The sequence below is a fragment of the Calypte anna genome, chromosome 3 (genome assembly GCF_003957555.1).
Source record: "Calypte anna isolate BGI_N300 chromosome 3, bCalAnn1_v1.p, whole genome shotgun sequence".
Lineage (NCBI taxonomy): Eukaryota > Metazoa > Chordata > Aves > Apodiformes > Trochilidae > Calypte > Calypte anna.
The window spans coordinates 59,866,724-59,890,872 of record NC_044246.1 but is presented as its reverse complement, the minus strand read 5'-3'; the positions used below and the strand labels follow the sequence as shown (position 1 = coordinate 59,890,872).

Below are 24,149 nucleotides of genomic sequence, written 5' to 3'. Positions count from 1 at the left end.
CCATGCTAGAAGTGGAAGTGAAGATGCAGAGGAAAGAAATCACTGGCATTGTCCTTATCTGTAGTATCTTTATTCAAATTAATCAACTAAAGGACTAAAAGTGAGGAAATTGTAGATTAGAAATCGAGCAAACAATGTATACTTTAGATCTGAAAATAATAATTTTTAAAAAAGACAACGATGAATAAATAAATAAATTGAAATATTTACCTGGTTTTTTTTGCAATGAACAACACATATTTTAGTCTAGGATTATCTAACTGTAAATAAAATATTTTTCTTACAGTTTATTGATCTTTTTAGCACTTTATTGTCTCCCTTTCTATTCCATTTATGCTAAATTTGAAATTAAAAATCTCACAATAAAGTGAAAAATACCAATCTTCAAAACATTCTCTCTGACCATTTTCTTCTGTCCAAACGTTTTCCTGAATGTGATCTCAAAGTGCAGTTTTTAGTGAACTTAGTGACACAATAGGGGAATTGCAAAAGTTAAGACTAAAAAAAAAAGTCAAAAAACACACAGAAAAAAGTTGAACACAGCATACTCTGCTTTAGGAGTTCTCTGAAGGATAATTTATTAGTAACAGGCGTTAAAGGAAATCCCAAGAGTGCAAAGAAGGCGGTAGGTAGAGCTCAGATAGCCCTTCCCATGAGTTCCTGATTCCCTTTGCTGTTGTTTGCAGTGAGAAAAACACATGCCAACTGGGAATAATCAAACCAAGAAAAAAAGTTAATTGTGCCTGTTTGTTCACATTTCAGAAGAGAAATTAGAAACTTCAAGTATTTTTAGCTGTTAAAAAGGGAAGGTAGAGGAGAAAGTAAGGTGTACTGCACAGCACCAGCAGAACAAAATGAGTGAAGGGTTAATACTCAAATACAAGCCACCAGGTAGTTCTGCCTGTCAGAAGCACCAAATGGCCTTCAACCATCTGGGTGTGTGAGCCATGCAAAGCTGCCTTTTTATACTGGGAAATTTTTTAGATTCACAGTTTGGGCATAGCTGGTTGAACTTCCTCAGACCTGGGCAGCTCCTGCCTCCTGGGGTAGCAAGAGGAGCAGGAGAGCACAGGACAGGTTAAAACAGACCTCCCCATCACCTCTCCTCTGCTGGCACCTGCAGCCAGATTGCCACCCAGACTGGGTAGGAACCACTCACTGTGCATTTTCCAACAAAGGAAGCAGAAAGGACCAATTTAAATGCACCCAATTTCTACCTTGCTTGGCTGGTTTGGGGGTTGAAAAACTAGAGGAGATGTTCTGGTCCAAGGCTGTTCCATGTGTATCAAACATCACTTTCAAACTGTATAGAAACACATTTTCTTCCTCCCCAACCTCTCAGTGCTGTAGCACTACTTGAATGAAATACGGATTTCTGATAAATTGTGACAACAAGGAATAAAAATCACCTTTCTACCCATAATAATATTAGAAAAGCCATATGCACGCTTCTTTTGTACTCACACAAGTTAGCAGCTTCATGGCAGCACCAGAATATCACTTTGACATTCTGACTGGAATGAAAGGGCACAGTGCAGTAACAGCTGGAAAGACAGAACTGAAACTTGGTGCATGAAACTTTTTACAAATATGATGAAGACTTTTATTTGTACTCCCTTTAAAAAAAAATTACTATTTATTCCTCTGAGGAAATGTACCTGTCTGCCTTCATAGATGACTCGTTTGATGGTAACCTTTTTCATAAGCAGTGTGGGGCAGCACATGAAGAGAGAGGCAGATATTCAGAAGTGAGACCATCATATACTAATAAATCGACCCACCTTTTTTTTTTTTTATAATTTAGAGACTGAAAAATTAGGCTCAGGTTGATTTACCAGCACCTGTAAGCACCTGTAAGACTGTCTTGAGTCCTGAGATCAGGCAAAGACGATGGGAGTGTTTTCAGCTGCAAAAAGTGTTTTGGCTCCTTTCTGCTTCCTTTGTTCTTTTGGGAAATTTGGCTAACAGATTGGAATGACTAGGGCTCTAGTTTTCAGACAGTGATATCTGAATATTTATGCAGCTTACACTTGAGAGCCATCGGCCACTGAACCCAGTTGTGCTCCAGTGTTGTGGCTATGTAGAGAGTGTCTGTGTGCACAGCCAAGAATCTGAATACTGTATCCTACACAGGTTGTCAGTGCATTGGGTTATTTCCTAGCATCTAGACACAATATTTCCTTGGATATTGTACTATCTTGCTGAATATAAGTCCACCCATATCTTACTTATTACTGTATCTGACAGTATATGCAAGTACTGTGTAGGTAGCCCCCTTCCCCCTGTAGATATTTGCAAAGTTTTCTGAAAGCAATTCCAGGAGCTGCTAGTTCATTTATAAAGTTTGTGACTAGTTAACCAAGTTTTTACAGAAAAACAGTAGAGTACACTGAAAATAACTGTGTGTGAATATTGCACCTGCAATTAGAATTTTCAAAGGTTTTTTTGAAACAAATGTTAAACAACCCCTATAAATTGTAGGGCTGCAGGCAGAACTGCAATAAACCAGCCAGAAGGTGGCATTGCACAAGCCCTTAGATGCTGAGAAGTTAATGAGAAGATCAGCTATTATAAGAAAGGCAGCCAAGAACAACAAAATCAACCAACCAATCAACCAACATACACCCACACCACAATTTCCATTATTATGTGTGGTGTTTCTGTTACATTGTTCTGTTTTTGAAGGAATTTTGATTCGTGTGACAGGTGAAGATTTTTTGCAATTTTTCTGGAATATTTTCTTGCTACAGAAAATATGTGGACTTGTATATAATATATTACAGTTACAGCTGGATATGCTGTTTTGTCAGGAGTTTCTTGGAACATTTATTTTCATTTACTAGATTTTCACTAGAGCTGATTTAAAAATGAAAATGAGATGGTGACAACTGAGCATTAATTTACCTGAATTTATCTGAATTCTTTGGTGTATTTTCATTTTCAATAGAAAAATTAATGTCTGTAAACCAAAAAATGTCATTTAAATCTTGAATAATTTATTTTGGAAATGCTACTACAGTATCTACAGAGAACTACCATTTGGATATTTTATGTCATTGATCTTTACTTCACGTCAAGAACATGCCTGACTTCAGAACCATAGTTATGTCAGTGACTTCATGTCAGGTATTTAAGTGTTCTGCAGTATTTAAGTTATAAAATAAAACTCAGCACTGAGCCTGCAAAAATAAATAAGTGTATTTCTCAGAAAATTTTTTGCAACCCAAAGATTTAACTTTTCTAATCCCTGTTTTAAGAATAGATCTTGTTGTTGACCTTTGCTTTAAAGCTGCTTTTACCTGTGGAATCCACAAGAGGGTAGGAAATCCTTTCTCACAGTTCAGGCTGTAACAGAAAATATGAAAAGACAAAAATCCAGCAATGAACCTAACTATGCTGACCACAGGCAGACCCTGCAGATAATACAGGGGAGTTTCTCAGTTACAAACATCACTCTTTTGAATAAAAATCACTATCTTTCAAGACAGTGCTGAATGTGACTATTAGAGGTGTTGGAAGAGGGAGGCTGAGTGTGGCTTACTTTGTGGGGATGCTTCTAGGTGTGTCTCACTGTACTGCATGCTTACACTGCACCAGATGTACCAGAGATGAAGGGATGTACCAGAGAGGAAGAGAAACATGGGCTCTGCTGGAATCATTCACGGGCAAAAATATGCAGCCTGCCAGAAGGAGAAGAATGTGGTCTGGATTTGCTATGGACCAGAACTCATCCTAAAAGAGTTCATTATGTAGTTTGGAAAAATAGATTACTGGGTGAGCATGTGTTTCAGAAAAAATAATACAAAACAACTTACCATGATATTTAAGGAGAGAAAGAAATGAAGAGATCTGCAGCGCTTGCAACTGAACATAAGTGGTGTATCCCTGTAAACTGAATGTGGTTAATATGTTATAGCAAAACCCACAGATGCTCAGGTTCTCCTGTGCACTAGCAGGCGTGGTCCACAAAAAATCCCTGTTACTCTGATGCCCTAGGTTTTTTGCAAAGCAGTGCTTTGCTTAGCACCAGCTTTAGCACCAGCATCAAGTTTAACATCATGTGGAACAGCATGGCTGCTGCAGTTTTTTCATGAACAAAATACTGCTGTCTGACAGCTGTGCAAGACTCCTTGGCCGGAACTATGAGGAAGAATGAGCTGCAGGCTGCAAGTTGGGTAGCAAGAGTGATGAAGTAGACACTACTTTAACATCCAAGGGCATACACTGGACACACACAAGGACATGACACCCTGGAGCCTCACAGATAGCTGCAAGTTGTTCTCTGAAGATTGGTATTCTGGAAGAAATGTTGTCTTTTTAGTGTATGTAATATATGGGGCTGACTATGAATGACATTGCATATCTTTATAAAATAATTTAATCATTACTTAAAATGTCTCTACATTATATGGCACCAGCTAGGCATCTAATACATAGGATTTTCAGAAGTGCTTAGATGTGGACATAGAGATTTAATTAGACATTCAATGTTAAGTTCATATATTCTTCTATCAGGACAGATTAAAAGATCTCACTCTACAGAATAGGTGACTACGTGTACTACTGGCACCAAAAATTGTAAAGACATAAAACTGACTTTTAGCATATCTTAGCTCTCAATATAAACCCCCACAAATCTGATGGCACACAAATTTCTCTGAAGAAAACACTCTGAAACGCGTCCAATTGTGACCCAGCCCAGCTGGCTCTGATACTGTCTCTGTCTTGTCCCCCGTCACCTGTTTTGTGTATCCCCTCTCCCTACTAGCATCAGCACAATGTGAGGTTTCTGTATTGCTCCCAAATACTATTTATTTCCTGTGTCTCATCTCCAAAAGGAGAAGCATAAAGTCTACATAATGTTACCCAGATGGTATCCTGGCCAGTAAGCTAAGCGTGTATGCAAAGCTTGTCCACCACTTCACCAGAGGTTCCAGAGATGTGACCCACAGGAAAGCACTGCAGATGCAAAAATATATTGACCCAGGGTCACAGCACAAGCTCTGAAAGTTGGGGCTGGGCTGTGTTAAAGAGATCTGGGCTGCTGACCTTAAACTATCTGCCACAGCTTTCTTGCTCTCCCTTATTACTGCTCCTGCTGCCCTCATGTGTAATACAGGGTCCTCCCTGAGCATGCTTTAAACAATGATAAAGGACAAATTATTATCCAGCTTCTAGGTGCCCCAAAATCTTTATTGTATCTACTCTGTTCCCTGCCCAGACTGCTCAGGTAGTGGCAATTGTGCACACAGTGAGTAATTGCAGCAAATTAAATACCTTGTGTTTTATGTTTCTTATATGCCACCACAGACAAGATTGTGATCTTCCATCTACTTGCTGTCTCAAGTGTTTCAGGTGGGGGTGAAATTGGGAAACAGAATGTGTTCATACTATCACAGATCCATTAAAAAGTTTTCAACAAAGAAAATGAACAGCTATCACTGGCGTGCCATATTAATGTGGATGTGATAAGCCAAGAAGTGAATAAACATGTGGATGGCTTTTTGGTGATCAGACTTTTTATTAAGAGTAAAGCATACACTGTACATATACCAGAAGAAGTAAGACAGAGGTACAATTCACTGAATAAATTATGAAATGATTATAAAATGACTGCAGCAGCTGTGTTCAGTAAAGACAATTTGTTTTAAGCATGTAACTCGTGAACTCTGGCAGTGACTCTGACTGACTTCAAAAGGAGCTCAGCACAGCAAGGACCTCAATTAGAGGCTCCAGCTGAGTGTTAAAGTGTGGTGGGGTGAGTATGGGGTGAACTGTCAGCAAGTCTATTTTATAACATCTGGAGCCTGATGTCTAAACACAGAAAAGGCAAGCACATACTTGAGTGTGAGCAGTGCTCTCATTCCTGAGTGCTCCTCCCCAGGTACAAGGTATACAGAAGAAAAGGGCTGAAAACTCGATTTTATTGTTTACAGGGGAAAAGATCAAATTTATTCTATAATTATACTGAAATTATATTTGCTTGGGAATAACATCAGGTTCTATGTACCTGCCAACATCCCAGACAAAACGGTGGCAAAGATTGTCACCATATTAGCCTGAGGTATCTTTAGTTTAGGAGATTATTGATGATGAAGAAAGATGATGATGATCAAGAAAGATCATCTACATGTATATGACATTAGGTGAAATGTTGAGTTTATGGACTGTATATAAATACTTCCTGGAATTAAAAACCAACATTACCTTAAATTATTCTAGAAAGACTTAAAGTTCTCTAACACAGTACAAGTGGTAAATAAATTTTGTATAAAATTAATCTGATTTTATTAAGTACATATGTGATGAGATAATTCTATAGGATTGACTCATAAAATACATACATTGCACTTGAGATTACTAAAGCATGAATACCCAGTAGTGCACTGTCTCTTCTTCATTTCTAGAGTGCTGTCAGTAGTATTACTGTTGCTGATCTTCAGATAGAAGTTCCATTGTACAGAAATTTGGATTAAATATTTTGCCTTTTAAGATATATTTAAATGTTTTCCGAAACCACGGATAGAAAAAGCCATATATTAATGGATTGCAGAAAGAATTTAAATACCCAAACCAGTTTAGAGCATCAAATAAAGCTAAAGGAGTAGAGAAATTTAAAAATGGATCAATTAATATTGCAAAAAAGCAAGGAGACCAGCATATTAAGAAACCCAGCATAACTATACTCAAAGTTGTGGCAGCTTTTCTATCTTGACTTTTAGAAAGCTCCTTTTGCTTTTCAGTTTTTGTGTGCCTGTGTGCCTGTTTCAACTCACACTTGTGCCTTTGGGAGACTACAAAAATCTTAACATAAATCCCTACCATAATGCAAGCGGGAGCAAACAAACCAACTGTAAATAAAACAGCCCCCCACAACTTGTTGAACACAATAGGGCACAAGCTTGAGCATTTAACCAGCATTTCATAGCCCTCGACTCCAGAAGCATAAGCTTCTGAGAAAACCACCCCAAAAGCAAAAGCAGCAGGCACTGACCAGCACACACCCACAATTTGTTTTATGGCTGTGATGGTCATGGTGCTGACATAATGCAGAGGGTGGCAGATGGCATAAAACCGATCCATGGCGATGGCACAGAGATGGAAAATGGAAACTAAGCAGAGCATCAGGTCGAAACTGTAATGAACTTTGCAGAATGTCATCCCAAAATACCAGCAGTTCTCCACAGACCTCACCATGCTGTAGGGCATGATGGCAAAGCCCAGCAAGAAATCCGTGACAGCCATGGAGAGGATGAGGAAGTTGGTCGGGGAATGAAGCTGCTTGAAATATGAGATAGAAATGATTATGGCCAGGTTCCCCAAGATGGTGAGGAGGAAGACTGCTGTTATGAACAGGTACACTACTGCACATACTCCTGGTGACCTGAATCTCTCAGGGCAAGATTTATTTCCAAACCCAGAGCAGCCAGTCAAATCCGCCGAGATATTTGGAGAAAGCATATCCAAGCCTTTATTAGAATTTTCTATTGGAGATGCACTTTCACTGGCAGATTTAATTTGCACGTGTTTCCAAAAGATTCCAAATCCTAACATGAGAATACAAGATAAGGTAAGTCAAGAGCATGACTGAATGAAATGCAATCATTCAGAGGTGAAATTTCTCCTGGCTTAAATAGGGACCAACCGCAACCCAACACTTTTGTGAAATGGTACAGGAAATCTCATAAATGGAAGCTATTATAAAATTAGCTACAAAAAACTATTTAAAACAAAGTAGTTAAAAGTAAACTTAATTATATCTTAACTAAATTACATGATACCATCAGTGTTATTTTGTGCATTCTATTGTATCATGAGTGTTTTATAAAATATGGTTCTTGTATTTTATACATATATCACACTATACACCATTTTAAATTTGTGGAAACAAAACATGCACAGACAAATTAATTCCATGAGTTTACTTCAGTCTGTAAGTATTGTATAGGATTTAATAATTTCTTCAACCTCAGAACCTTTTTCTGTCAGACAAATATACAAGTTCACACATCTCAGCTTTCTTGGAGATTTACGTTAATGAGCTATTCACATAAACACTTATTTTAAGAGTGACAAATCAGCTGCCAGATTTTCCTTTTCTACATGGTTTATAATGATAAACTCACCTGCTCTGGATTATGAAATACACGCAATGATCAAATCTGATGGAAATAAGCTCTAAAATTAGTATGATAAGAAACAGTAGTTTCTTTTCCTATACTTATACTTTTCCCCCATCATTATAATTCCATTAACTGAAAGGGAGTGGAGATAGGTTGATATAATATACTGTAATATACTGTGGTCCAGCTTCATTAGAAAGGAATATACTTGTGAATATTTTCAAGGGTCAGAAAATTCATTTCATTTGTCTGGGGGCACCCAGAACTATTTCCACCAACTTTTTTCCTGGTACCTTGTTTGAGATGTGGCGTATTTATACGTAGAACCAGGAAGAGATACTCTTCTCCACAGCAATTTAATCTGCTTAAAAAAACCTGGGTAAGCATCTTGATCCACTGACTTTTTCAAATAGGTACCACACTGAGATGAAGAAAATATAGATATAGAGCGTCAAAAGATTAAAAAGAATGTCTGGACATCAGTTTTATAGGTGAAACCTACCTGCATCTGCTTTAGTAATACCACTAGTAGATTCTTCAAGTATACATTTTCCTGTTTTGTTATTGTCCTGCAAAACTGCAATGACTTTAAAAGGCAGACCCTCCTTTGTAATGATTAATGAAAAGTGGCCACTTTTCTGTCTTATATAACATTACATTTAAGTCCCAGGAGATTTTGAGTTTAAAAATATACATATAATTTAGGGGTTTACATGAATGGGAGATAAACAAAGCCAAGTGTCTGTATTCCCAAGACTATTACTTTTGTTTGTTCTATTAGTTCATTTACCTTCCTCTATGGGTGAGCTATTTTGGTGATTTAAGGTAGATACAAGCCATAACAAAAGAGTCCTTGAAAGAAGAAGCTAAAGAAAAGATGTTCTGATTTTCAGCTATTTTAGTGCCTAGTGCATTCTGCTTCATTTTTTTGGTAATTACCATTTCTAATTGAACTTGCAGATGAAATATTTAATAACTGTGAAGAGGATTACCATTTTGTAATTTAATGAGCTGAAAAATTCCTTTAATGCTGGCTGTACATGCAGCTTTCACATAGTGTACAGGAAGTACAGTATTCCTTATATTTTCTCATATTTGATAACCTGTCATTTAAAAAAAAATGAAAAGAAAGGTGGCATTACTTTTCCTACAAGACAAAATTAATTCACTATTAATGCAAATAAATGGAGTCCTCTCAGGTCAGAAGTGGATGCTCAGACTTCAAGCTGACCCTCATGCAGGTGTAGTAAAGATGATTTACAAGTCCGAAGGTAAGTTCCTACTATTCAGCAGAGATTTAAAGGGACAGCACAAAGACAAAGGGATCTTAATAAAAATTCTACAAAGAAGGAAATTCCATAAGAATTGTATTTCACAAAATCACAGATTTAAGGTAGATTGGAAGGGTACACTCTGGCCCATGATCCATCTCATTAATGAAGATGTTAAACTAGACTGGAGCCAGTATGGACCCCTGGGTACACCACTGGTTACTGGCCTCCAACTAGACTGTGCCAATGATCACCACCCCTCTGGGCCTGGGCATTCATCCAGCTTTCAATCCACTTCAACTAGAAATCCAACTTTTCAACCAGCCCACACTTCATTACCTTCTCTATGAAGATCTTATGGGAAACAGAGTCTAAAGACCTACAGAAGTCTAGGTAGACAATAAGAGCTGCTCTTCCCTTGTCTACCAGACCTGTCATTTCATCATTATTAATTTTTTTCTACATCTAATGGAAACAGGCTAGTTAAGAAAGGCTTACAAATGGGCATCTTTTTTCTGAATTAGGTCTTTAGATGCAGTAGCATGGAAGCAGTGCTGTAGATAACTAAGATGATTGGACAAACTACAGAATTAAAACCTTTCTGTAGAACACAAAGTATCTTATGTTTGACTGTATTAGTCATTTTGTACACTACATGTATGTAATATTTTCCCCCTTGATGAATGGATATTAATGTATTGTAGAAGACAAAGAGTGAGCAGCATGCACAACTTGATGAGTTAGTGAAAGCCATAATTTTGCAATATTTACACAGTTTGAGAGCTCCATTTGAACACTGCACTTATGTTTTTATCTATCTGTTTTAAAAACTTTATTTTGTAGTCAGCCTGTGCTTGTCAACCTCTGGAAGGGTCCTGGCTGGACATTCCATGCTTCTCCTCTTCCCCCATCCCACTGCATCTGATGACTGAGGGGCAAACTGTGGGGCTTGGCTGCAGGTGGGACTGCAGTACATGGGGTATAGCAGGTGGCAGCCCATATACCACCAAAACACAAGCTACAGACACTAAGGCAGTGGGGACAGGTGGCAGTCTGTTAGTCCAAAACTTATGAAGCAGGAGAGGGAGGTGACATTGCAAACTGTGCTCACTGGTGGCAAAATGAAGATAAAAAAGTTTTACCAGGGAAATAGCTCAGATCCTTTCTTCATGGTGGAGTAATTGCTTTGCACAAGTTTTCAGGGAAGTTAAAACATATGAAATCACTCACTGGAGACTCATTTATTTTGGAAAAGGTAGCTCTCTGGGAAGTGCTTAATAAGGTCACTAATTAAATGTGTTGGTAAGGAATTTAACAATATCCTCTGCACGTCATATAAAAGATGATACCTTGAGATTGAAGTCAGGTACGTGACCTAACTCACAATCTGGATAAAATCATGAGGCATTTTTCTTGTGCTCACCTAATTTATCAAAATTTTGTATTCTAATAGAGACCCTGTGGCCTCATTAACACATCTCATTTGTACATCCCCTTCATAGAGAGAAAGAGCTTTGGGCTGCCTGTGATTAGACCTGATGAGTGAAAATAACCTGGGACTTCATTAAAGTTGCTGTGCTAGAGAAGTCACTCTGTAAACAGAAGAAGAGGAGGCTCTTTGGGAAAGTGCCAGCTTTAGGAAATAGGACACAAGAGGAAAAAGTTCTTTCTGAAACTTTCTGAGCTGGGCCATGCACAAAACTTAGTTACAACTCTACATTATTAAGAACAAGGACAAATGCCTTCTACATGTGCATGAAAGTTATCAGCAACATGTGTGTGGAAGCCCCTTCTTACTTCTTTATGGAACTAATCCTGGTGGTACCTTGGCTGGACAGCTTGCAGGAAGGTTGGTGGTCTATACACAGAAAATTTCTTCTACACTAAGCAGACTGTGGTGAACTTGTGAAGCCATGATGCTGAAATGACCTCTCACAAAATGTTGGGAGGGTTCACTGCTGGGATAGCTGAGCTCAAATGACTAAAGGGATATCCCATACCATATGATGCCATATTAACAATAAAAACCTTGGAGGAAGAAAGACATTTGGAGTCATGGCTTTCATCTTCCTGGGTAACCATTAGGCATGATGGAGCCCTTGTTTTCCTGGAAGTGGCAGAAGGTCTACCTGCCAATGGGAAACAGTGAGTGAATTCCTTATTTTGCTTTGCTTGTGCACATAGCTTTTGCTGTCTTTATCTGAATCCAAGGATTTTCTCACTTTTTCCCTTTCTGATTGTGTTGTCTATCCCAGTGGGTTGGAATGAGTGAGAGGCTGTTTGGGGCTGAGCTGCCTTCTGGGTTTAAACCATGGCACTCCTATAATTTCTGCACAGAATGCACAGAATGGCTGAGATTCTCTTAATGGAAGATCACCTCCTGGAGGATAATCTCCTCTGAATAACTTACTACTGGAAGCTGCTGACAATTTTTGACCTGCTGATGAAGGAAGAAGGGAGCTGATAATTAATTTATCACAAAGTTAGGCTTTTCTTTTAATCTTAACTTACTTTATTTATGTGAGATAAAGTATTAAGGTAGTCATGTTGTCACAAACAAGGATTAGCGCCCATGTGGTGTATATTTCATACTTTTTTTTTATGTCATTTTGGAGAATGCAGACTTATAAAAGACAATCTCAGATCATGATTTTGCTCTGCTGAAATGTAGCATCACTCAACTTTTATGCTCCACAGCATAGGGTTTATCAGAAAAGAAAGATACAATATGCATTTATCCCAGCAATGTGAATTAAGGACATAATTTATTGCTAAGTATAGCTCTTGCTTCAGTACAGAATCATCAGTTTCTCTCCATAGTCTCTTCTCATGTACTAATCCGTTTCTGTCCATTCCCAGGACTAATCCACAGTCACACCACCTCACAGGATCAGAACAGAGGTAATATTTCCTTCTGTTTGGTGACATCTTAGAAAAGCCAGGTCATAGATTAAAAAACTACAGCCTTTGGGTCTTCTTCAGCTGGTGATCATGTGCTATTTTTTTATGTAGTTGCGAGTCCTTTGTGTCCCAATCTGGGTGTCCTGAGAAGCTGCACACAGATGTAACCTTGACAGCCCACTCACCCAGGCACTGCCACCCCAAGCCTTTCCTGCAGCTCTTCTGCCACTCCTCCTGGTGCTTCCACTTCTGCCCAGCCCCATGCACCCTCCATTTAGGCCAACTATAACATTCTTAGAAGAATTCTCTATATACTTCCCACACCAGCTGTCAAAGCATTGCTATCAAACAAAATAGTCTAAAAAAAAAAACCAACAGCTAAAAAAATATTCAGTTAGATGTGAATTGGTGAAAACATGAAGACATTCCTAGACAAGCATAACTTTTTGGCTTAGTCAGGTTCAATGTTGATTTTCACTATTGCTTTGCATTCCATAGTCTGCATTTTTCTTTATCCTTGATCATGCTTTTGATCTCATTAAGCAGCAAAGCCTTTTAGTGACAGACAAACTTTTAAGTGACAAGCCTAGTTGAAATGGAAGAAGAAGGGAAAGCCCTGCATTCCTCAGTCCCATCTTCCCTCCATGCAGTGTCCTGTTATTGCTGCATATGGGCCTCTTTTCTCCTCTGTGTGCATTTTGAAGAGGAGAGACAAATCTTAAAAGCTTTGGGTTATTACCCAAAGATGTCTAAAAATTTGAAAGGAAGTGTTCAAAGGATGAAAAAAATAAATGCAAATATTGTAATATAACCGGGAAATTAACCTGTTGTGTTGGAGTAATTTCTTAATTATTAATAGCAGACACATAAACTGCTGTAATTTTTTAAACCACAAGTCTTGCTTTCCTGTGCATTGCATATAAACAGTTATAACTAAAAAACACATGCAAATCACAATCTGGAATGAAAGAAGATGGAACACACAATGGAACAGTTACTTATCTGCTTGAATCAGATTTGGTCAGTGAGTAAACAAATAAATGTGTCCTGCATTTTGAGTTCTTATACCCATAAGTTTAGCCTCAAGGCAAAAATTCAAAACCATAAATCCGAATCTTTATTGAGCACATTATTCTAAAAACAAATGAGTCCTGGAAGAGTCTGGTTGAAAAACTTTTCCAAACAGAATAATCTTTAATGCCCTGCGAAACCACATGTAAAAAAATGCATAAACAATTGGGTTAAATGTAGAATTTAAATAACCAAACCAAACCAAAGCATCAATGAGAATAGGAGGTATGACATAATTCATAAATGGATTGGTTGCTGTAAAGAAAAAGAATGGACTCCAGCAAATGAGGAACACTCCTATTATTATGCCTAATGTCTTGGCAGCTTTCTTTTCTCTACAGAATGAAATATGATGCTTCATTTCAAATTGCATCTTTTTTTGGCTAATTACATCAATGGATCTTGCCTGCCTCTTGGCTATGGAGTATATTTTCCTATAGATGTACAGCATAACAAATCCAGGCACGTAAAAAGACACTATGGAGGCCACAACACCTGAAGTTCTACTGAAAATTACAACACATCCTCCTGCACAATGTACTTGATAATAAATATTTTCTGCCCCTGGCATGTTTAGGTCTAAAAAGATCATCCCAAAAGCAAAAGCAGCTGGGAGCATCCAACTTACAAATATCATGACCAAGATAACTAAAGTACTTATTTTTGATCTGTATCTCAGAGGGTCAGACACAGCATAGTACCGGTCAATGGATATGAAGGAAAGATGGAAGATGGAAGCTGTGCTCAGCATAATGTCCATGCTGGTGTGAATCTTGCAAAAAAACTCCCCAAAATACCAGCAGTGTTCAACAGAGCGCACCATGCTGCAAGGCATGATCAGGAATCCCAGCAAAAAGTCTACAGTAGCCATGGAAAGAATCAGGAAATTGGTAGGTGTATGGAGCTGCTTGAAATGTAATATTGAGATGATAACTGTCAAATTTCCAACCACTGTGGACAGAATAATACAAACCATGAAGATATACATGGAAATACGGATATTGTTTGACCAGCTGCTCCTTATGCAAGAACCATTTAGAGATTCACAGCACAGCTGCATCCTTACTGAGGTCTCGCATCCACATAGGTAAGTGGCACAGGTTCTGATTTTTCTAATGCTGAGATATATGTATAACTCTTTTTTTTCTTTTCTGTATGGGAAGAACTGCAGGGAGGGGAAAAAAAAAAAAAAGGCAATTATAAATATTTTCATTTATTTGCATGTGTAAAAAATTCACATTTTGTTACTTATAAAGGACAAAACTATTTTGTAATTATACTTTTAACTTTTAACTTTTAACAGTTACTTAATAACTTTTAACATTTTTATCATTAGACTTCCTTTGAAATGCATATCTGATTTGATAACATAAACTGTATACTGGAGTGTCCTGACACCAGCATAGAAGTGGATGTAGTGCTAGTAGTTTAGCACTGTTTTGTGTATTTATTATGTTAACAGTGTTTTCAGCCATGACCTAAACATGGAGAAAAACATGTTATGAGCCTTAGTTTAATCTACAACCAAAGACATAAATATTTGCCATTTGCTCATGTACACAGTTCCATGTCCCATTTGTGAACCTCTTGACAAAAGTGTTTCATGAAAGTACTTAGCACTTAGCAAGCAATATTCATTGTTGACAGGTCTGGTTTTCCTTTATTAAAGAGAAAAACAGTATTATTGTGAAAAAGAGAGAGTCTATGCTATTCAGTACATATGCTATTCAGTACAATTATTATTACTGTATAATGTGGTTGTCAGAAAAATACCATGGCAATTTAATAATAATTGAACCCATTTGCTTTGAACCCAGACTTCACTGCCTCTGGTTGTCATGGGTAGAACACAACAGGGTAGTTGCTTTTTTTCCCCATATTGAAACAAATGTTTTTGCAAGCACACCGTGCCATTCAAAGCTAAATGGATGTATATAGATGATAAATGGGAGATTTCAAAACCCTGGAAGCTACAGGGTTCTAACTAACAGCTTGTGTTTACAGAGGGGTTTTCAAGTAGTACCAGGCAGCAGCATCCCAGGGTCAAGGGGAAGGTACATCCAGAGGCACTCTCAGGAGTACAAGACAGAATCTGAGTATATTTATTTAATGTTTTGAGTGACTCTTGCTTCCTCATTTTTCTACCTACTAATGTTAATTTTTTAAAACTTTTCTGCCTCACTTTAATTATCACTTCATATATTTCACTTTTTTGCAGTCTCTTCCTGTTTCTTTTCCTGTCTGTCATTCCTTCTTTTGGTGTATTTACATTCATGTAGGGGAAGCACAGACAGATGAATCTTTATTAACTCAAGTCTTCAAGTTTCACACCAGAAAGAATTAACCACCTCATTAACTGTGTATACTGTACATAATTATAAAAGTTTTAAGCCCACTCAGGTTATAAATGTGTCACATAGATTTCAACCTTTATTTGTTTCATCTGTAAATAAACAGGTATGCTAAAATAAGTTATAAAGTCAATAAAAAAGAATTAAGGTACTATTTCTAGTTTTCTATTTAAAAGCAAAATAACTTCCTAATTGTTCTCTGGCAGATAACCGTTTAGCATAAAAAATATGCTCTCCTGTGGAAAATGTTATTCCTCAAAAAAAAAAAATTATTTTCACAAGATTTTGATTTTTTTGTTAAGTAGAAAGAAGAATCTCCAACCAAAATACCAAGCAAACTGAGGATGTGTCTTTGCCTGAAATGAAAACAAAATCAACCAAAACTCATGAGAGTGTCCAAGTGAGATAAGCACTGAACAAGTTTTCAAGTAGAAAGTAGAATACTTCTCCACAATTAATTATGAAGTTTAATATTCAATACAACAGAAATATAAAGAAATATCCTTTTAAAAACCTATCCTCCTACCTTTCTCCCCTCACGCTGGATAAAAGTTTTCTCTTCACACTCATTTCTTTTCTGCTCATTGAGTGGCACCCGTACATTTTGAAGACCATCTCAAAAGACAGCTGAACCTCTCCACCACATTACAGTTCTGGGGAAAACAAATTTTGAGGGGACAGGCATTTAATCCACAGCTGGAGCAGCCTCCAGAAGACCCCAGTATTTTGCTGGAGGATGTTGGGTACAATGAGTACCATTCTTGGCCACTTGCTCAGGAGCAGCTGTTAATGGGAATAGTGGCTCAAGCCATTTATGTTGTGATGAACTTAAAAACAAAATCACAGGTGTAATGGTCATATTTGTTTAACAGAACTTATTTGTAGGTAAATTGGACTCATATAAAGTAGCTTTACTTGTCTGATTACACAATGTAGTCACATTGTGAGCAGCCCAAGGTTATCTAAATGAAGAATAACAAAAGCCAAGTAGTTTCCCTTCTGTAGCCTTCTAAAAAATAGAAAAATATAGTACAGGTAGGTTACAGCAGAATGTAGGAGTTCCTTGAAAAGATATATTGTGTACAGACTGACATGACGTGTATTTACCAGCCTAGTTCTGATCACTCTGCTGAACAAACAGGTCTAATCTAAGAGCCCAGTCAGTTAATAGCTATTTACAGGATACAGCTACTAAAAAGGTGCTTAAAGTAAACACCTATTATTGGCTTTACTAGAGTCACAGATGAGGAGCATCAATTTTTTGCTCCACAAAAGACCCTTTTAAGGCTGTGATATTTCTGAACATAAAAGACTGTTGATATGGTGATCATCAGCTAAATTCCAGTTATGTTGGGTACCTCAGGGTCATATGGAAAAAGGTAAGTTAAGATAGTCTTGCAAATTATATTGCAGTACCTGGGTTAGCTGCTTTGTTATATTATGTGCATAAAAATATAAATTAATGAAAACAACTCAGTACTCTCATTTTTCATGAGGCTGCATTCATGAGGGACTAGATTGATGCCACAGAAGGTTCTTCTTACTATGGAAAGAGGGCTCACCAACTAAAAAAAAAAGTACAGAAATAACCATGAGACTGAGAGAGATACCACTGGGAGAGTCAAGAGGATATGTCAAGGAAGTCCAATTGCTCAGAGTTGGGGAAAAACCAAAAAGTCAGGCAGCTAACTACTGGCCTCTCAGAGAGTTCTTCATCCATTTGAGATTCATAGGTGTGCGTCTTCCTTAGAGCCAGGCACTTCTCCTCAAGGAGAGAAGGTTTAGGACTTGGTTACCATCTTAACATACACATTTTATAGGAGGGTAAAATTTGGTGGACAGAATCCATGTTGCCTGACTCTACAAAACTCATAGTTACAAAGTCTGGTGGCCAGCTCATTACAGGGCCTTAGCTGAAGGACATCCATGTGTGTTTACACACTGCTCTCCTGCCGTGCCTCTCCTTTCAGTGACACATTGGCCAAAAAACTCAAGGGGACCATAGGGCAGCTCTGCTTGAGGTATTTGTTTCAGGACCAGGCACCGGTCAGCAATGAACCAAACTCCATGTGGAGCCTTCCCCTGCCCTCAGAAGCTCTGCTCTGTTGCAGAGGGGCAGGCAGCAGCCTGCTGTGGTGCCTGGGGTTTTGCTCTTCCTCCCTTCATGATCAGATGTTGAGTTTGGTCAGGGGCATGCCTGAGGCCAGAGGTGCTGGAGGGCACAGCAGCATGTCTCAATAGTTTATTTTTGCAGATGCCCAACACTATTCTATGAATCACCAATCCATGGGCATGGCAGGACATGTTCATTATCTCTGAATGGACCAGTTTGTAGTGCACATCAGAAAAGAATGAACCAGAGACCTAGAGGAAACTGCAGGCATGGGGAAGGTGACATTTAATGGTATATTTACCAAAATTTATGTAAAGTATCAATTTCTAAGACATCAAGACAATTAAGTAATTAAGCATACCAAATTGTTAACTAATTAAGAGCAAGAAGGAACAAGCTTTCATGCTGCTGATGCAGATACTTCAAGCAGGCATTTTCTTGTGGCATAGTGTTAATATGTATCATGAAAAAGTTCTCAGACTTACTATTTATAATATCAAAGAGAACTAATTCAAGCTCTATTTTTGGCAGATGTCAGAACACATAAATTGTAAATGATCTACAGCCTTTTGAATCTGCAATATAGTAAAGTGGTTCTAAAGCACAATCCAAAGTAAAAACTTGTCTACAAAATTGTTGCTGTGGCTTTCTTTTCTTCAAAGCTTAAATTTCTGCAATAATTAGTTTTTCAGATTTTTGGAAAATGAAGAAGAAGAGATGTTTTCACACTGTCAAGCATACCTTGAGTCATCCACATTTCTTGACTTTAAAACATAAACCAATTAAAAGGGAAAACAGCACAAAAGGCTTGGAAATAACACTTTTGTCAGTCACCAAAGCCATTTAAGCAGTGTATTAAAAAATTACTCTGTCCTTCCTAGGCAAGACTCTTAAAGGAGCACTGAAAAGGGGAAGGAACAGGGAAGAGCTCAGGAATTAAAATTCTTACTGTGAGAAAAAACAATGGGCAAGATAGAACTTATTTCTACTGTGATTCTTTTAGTTTGTATTTCTATGGGTACAATTAAATATGATTTTACCATATCCAAACCTAATGCAATTCAAGTGGAGACAATCTGAAATTACCCTAGATTTATATGAGAGGAATTTATAGGAAAGAGAGTTGATCAACCTCTAGATCTTTTCCCATGTTTTATGTTCTTACTTTTCAGTGGAAGCAATCACTTCCTTGCCAAATAAAAAGAGCTGTTTATCAGTGTTTGTGCTCTTTCACAAAGTGTATTGCTTAGGATCAGGGCTATATATCCAAACCCCAGGATAAATGCAAATCTCTGAAATGCACAGAGGAAGAAAATAACCCAAGAAAATAATGCCCTCTCTCCCTAGGAGGGTGAGGAAACCCCTCCAGGACTGGTGCAGAGCAGAGGCAGAGACACAGAAGGTCCCCTGTGCCTCTCCAGTGGTTCTGTGCACCCTTTAATCCCAGAGGAGTTAATTTAGGACTGTTTGATTTGTAGGTATTCAATGAACTCCAAACATCACCTCCAATACGAAGGTGAATGCAGAGGAGTTAGGCAGTGGGGATACCATCCCAGCTGTGTCATTATGCATCCTCATGCCCCTGGAATAACAGAAAGCAAAGAGCAATACTTTGATTTCTCAGCTGTGTCTGAAAAGAGTTTTGGCCCTTAGTTATGTTCCATTTTCAAGTATTGGGAATGAATAGTTTTGTAAGTCATCATCCCAGCACCCACCAAAACCTCATTGCTGATGGTGGTGTTGCTATTCACTGCAGAAAGAACAGAGTGATCCATGCAGATGATATCACCTCCAGTGATAACCACAGAAGATTTCTCTTTAAAACAAAATAATTTCTCAGACTAGCATATTATAAACTCACCATCTTTCAGAGTGCATGACATGGAGATGGCACCTGCTCTGGAGTTATTTCCTCATCACGAACTGGTGCAGCCTGTGGATGCAGCACTACAGGGACTCATTCCACATGAAACATCCCACAGCTGAGTGACTCCAGGCTTGCTCTGACTCTGGTTTACAGCCCTCTGGAAAAACCTTATCAACAGGATGATGTAAATATTAACTATCCAGAAAAGATAAGCAAATAATAAATCTATTTTGACAGAATCCACTAACATATACAAAAATGACTGCATTTGAACTAAGTTAGAGACAAGCTCATAGAAAGAATACAAAATAAAGAAAAGTGATAAAGATTGAGCTAGGAGCACTTAATTGTTTTGAAGATAGCCCAATGTTTTTCTCTCCCCATTTTCAGTTCTGTATAGCATTGCCAGACTTTAGCAGTATCAATAATCTTTGAAAACTTGATTTGTTTATCCTAGACTAGATATGAAAAAAAAAAAAAATCCAACCACAATATTTTAATAATATTTGAAAACAAGACCAATTAAGGAGATATTATTTCCTCCTTCTTAAAAAAATCTGCTTGTTTTTTATTTATGATGGTCTGGTGTTTGCATGCTTTGCAGCATGTATTCAAGAGGTGCTGATTACCCTTTGACCATACCAGAGGATCTATATCTAAATATGGCCAAAGTGCAAATCATCAGTGGGCAAGCTGCAATTTGTTTCTTTTTAAAGCACAGCTCATTGACCATCATCCACCTCTTCATACAGTAAAGAGTTCTAGTATTGCTGTGAAACTGAAGAACGAAAGTCCTTTCAGAAAGAAGTAATCCCAGGGAGGAGAACTGGCTGGCTTTGGGTCAGTCTGTGTGCACTGGCTGATGGAATGAATTGCTGGAGAGCCATGACTTTCAGCTTCTGTTTCACTGAGCCTTCTCTGAGCCATGAGTGGGACTTGTTTATCTCAGGCTGTGGCTTCTCTCTGGTGATTTGAGATTGGGGAAGGCTTGGGAGATAGTAAAGTATGGCCCTGGCAAGGTGGTATAAGGGACATGTGGCTGAATGAGAGAACTCTTGATGGAATTAAGGTCTTGAAATGTCACATTCTGGTCTGGAAGTATGGCTGCTCTACTGGAATCACTGAAATGGCATTAAAAAAAAAAACATGGCCAGTGGGTTGAGGGAACTGATTCTCACCAACTACTCTACTCTTGTGAGATCCCACCTGGAATACTGTGTCTGGTTCTGGAGCCCTCAGCACAGGGAGGGCATGGAGCTGTTGGAGTAAGTCCAGAGGAGAGCCATGGAAATGATTAGAAGACTTGAGCATTCTCCCATAAAGACAGGCTGAGAGTTGGGTTTGTTGAGGAAGAGCAGAGAAGGCTCCATGGGGACCTTATTAGTGGCCTTGCAGTACCTGAAAGGGGCCTATAGAAAAGCTGGGGAGGGACATTTTATGGGGGCATGTAGTGACAGGATGAGGGGTAATGGCTTAATACTGGAAGAGGGTAGATTTAGGTTAGACAGTAGGAAGAAAGTCTTCACTGTGAAGGTGGTGAAACACTGGATCAGATTGCCCAGGGAAAACGTGGATGCCTCATTCCTTGAACTGTTCAAGGCCAGGTGGGACGGGGCTTGGAGCAACCTGGTCTATTGGGAGATGTCCCTGCCCATGTCAGGGGCATTGGAGCTAGATGATCTTTAAGGCCCCTTCCAATGCAAACCATACTATGATTCCATGAGACCTAAAATTGCCAATAAAGTCTCGTGTTTCTGTTGCCTTTCACAAAAGACATTCCATTTGCAACTCCAGAAGACTCCAATGTCATTTTTAAGGAGGAGGACATCCCAGTGCCATTGTCTGCTTCTGTGGTTGTTTGCTGCTGCAGAAAGCAGAAGTGCTGAGCAGGAGCATCACTGGTATCGTGGCACTGCAGGAAGAGCAGCCCAACTAGTGCAGAAACTACCAGCTGTGCCCTTTTGTGCCTACCCTCTGCAGTCTCAGCAGCACATGCACGGGAAGTTTGATTTTTCATCAAATAGCTTCATTTATCTTCTCAGCAGATTCTCTGTCATTTGAAAACACTTTTTGGATCAATTAAGGGACGATGAGGATGCACTGGAGTCCATTTGAATGTGATTCTTTTTTTCGTTACCAAGTTCCTGCTTGCCATCACCTCCTGCACAATACCTGTGAAACCGAAAAGGAACAGGTGGCAGTAACAGGAAGTTTGGATGTTTAAATGTGGCTCTACCAGCCTGCATAAATTTTTGTTCATACAGATGAGGGTTGGAGAAGAGAAAGTAAATATTCCTCTCTTTCCTTCTTCTCTTCCCCTTTCCTTCTCTTTATAGTCTGTTTTGTTCTCTTCTTCAACTGTTGCTGCTTCTTCCATCTGTGCCTTGCAATCCTTGTTGTTCCAGATGCCCACATGGTTTAATGCCCTAAATGGACCCTCCCTGTACAAGTTAAGTATACAATGTCCTGCTCTCTTTAAAAAAAAACCAAACAGATTATTGAGATTCTGACACTATTTTTGCTGAAGGTCTGCTTTGCATTAATTAAATGTGTATAATAGAGTACATTAGATTTTACTCAGACTTTATGTTTCTTGCTTAGAAAGAAAACATGCTACTTGTTCTACTTAAATCAGCCATAAGGTTTGAACTGTTTTAGCACAGTATTTTTCTTCCTTCATCTGAAGCCTTGCATCAATAAAATCTATTAACAACTTGTTTTTCTCTCTGTGTGATCAGACACATCATGGACAGGTGGGTCTTGTTTTCTCAGGCCAGAATCAAGGTATAAGGAAGAAATACTGACATGGAACAAGCAGGCTTTTCCAGCTCAGAAAAGGTTGGGTTTCATTTGGATAACATCTGGAGCAAGTTTAGAGATGGAGTCATTGATGTAAAATATGTATAAATTAACTTGTTCCTTCTCCTCTGGCTTATCTGTCCCAAAGTCAGTAAACACTCCCGTTCTTTCAGAAACTCAAATTCTGTCCCATAAGGAAGATATAGGAGAGGATTTATGGGGTTTTTCCTAAATATGAACTAGTGATCTCTCTATTTTAACTCATGCCTACCAAGTAGGAAAGTAAGTGCATAGATGGTTAATTTGCCATCAATTCAACAGGAACTTTTCAAAGTAAATGTTATTTGTTACATGTCATTTTTTATCTTTCTATTTCTGTATTCTGAATTTTTCTATAATTTGCATCACTTGAAATAGGCCTTTATTAAAAAACCTCACATTTCCTAAAATTGAGCTTTATCTGTGACCAACTGACACCAACAAGTTTCTCAGTCAAAGATCTTTTTGTTTTTTAACTTCCAGGGAACCTTTACCCAAAAGTAGGGCTCATGGTTCTTGCAAATTAAAATGCTGGATCTATTCTGAAACTGCTGCAATGGTCCATGTAACTTCTTCCTCTGCTTGGTTAAATTTTTGTTTTGCACCAGAAGTGAGAAAAAGATTAATAAACTCTCCACTGGTCTGTTGTATGGCACCCCATTACTTTCTCAGGGAGAGGAAGGCTGGGCAGCAAGTCTGGAAAACTACAAGTCAACCACTCTTCAACCTTGTTTTTTAGTGAATTTGAAAGAATCCTGAACTTATGCATCCTTGATGAATGAGGTTTGAGAGTCCTTTCCTGTTATCTTATAGGACAATTGTATGGTACCCATTTCCAACACTGACAGCCTAAGACAGCTCTGCATGTATCTGGGAAGTATTCCATACTTCAGAAATGTCAGCAAGTGGTATGTGAGAGATTTTTATGTTCAGTTATCACAGCCGGAATGAATAGTGGCAAGGGAGTGGTACATGGCATAAACTCCACCCTCTACAAGCTATCTCCCCAGGAGCCTTGTCTCCTCAGTACTAATTTGGGAGCTTGAATAAAATCTAACAAACTCTTTTTGTGAAGAGAGTTTAAAAATGAGAGTTTACTTGATACGCAAAGAAAAATCTAGTAATTTTTACAATTATGTTCACTCTGTGTCACCTGACTGAACTTCTCTTATTCATCAGAAAGATTTTTATAAATTTCACATCAGATGGGAGTGCATGAAATACCCAGGATACCAGCAACCAGCACAGTATTTGTTTGCTTCAAGTGCCACTATGCATCTGTGTGGCATTTCATTATTAAAATGTCCCCAGATTCTTCTTTTTAGTGGTTCAGCATGTAAAACTACTGATGTCAACTGGTGAAAAAAAGATTTTAATCAAGTGATTTGTGACAACAAAAATGAAAGTCAAATAATTTTCACGTTCTTTTCTTTTACCCCCTTCCACATGAGCAATTCTAGGCCAGGTAACAAAATGTGTTTCACATGAAGTGCAGCCACATGCGGATGGAGGTGAGTGGCAGAGCATGAGAGAAGGATGCACAGGTGAGTGTGGAGCTCCTGAGGTGACTGTGCAGTCAGAGGGCTTCAGGAGATAGTGGCTGTCCCTCCCAGC

At 38.4% G+C, this 24,149-nt stretch overlaps 2 protein-coding genes across 2 annotated transcripts; both read right to left on the bottom strand.

Annotated features, from left to right (window-relative positions):
- Positions 1-6,423: 6,423 nt before the first annotated feature.
- Positions 6,424-7,461, bottom strand: TAAR2 (trace amine associated receptor 2). Its single transcript, XM_030447544.1, has one exon. The coding sequence runs from the start codon at positions 7,459-7,461 to the stop codon at positions 6,424-6,426; it is 1,038 nt and encodes a 345-aa protein (XP_030303404.1).
- Positions 7,462-13,424: 5,963 nt separating this feature from the next.
- On the bottom strand, positions 13,425-14,426 carry TAAR1 (trace amine associated receptor 1). The gene has a single exon (XM_008494030.2). It carries the CDS (start codon positions 14,424-14,426, stop codon positions 13,425-13,427), a length of 1,002 nt encoding a protein of 333 aa, XP_008492252.2.
- Between the last annotated feature and the right edge of the window lie 9,723 nt (positions 14,427-24,149).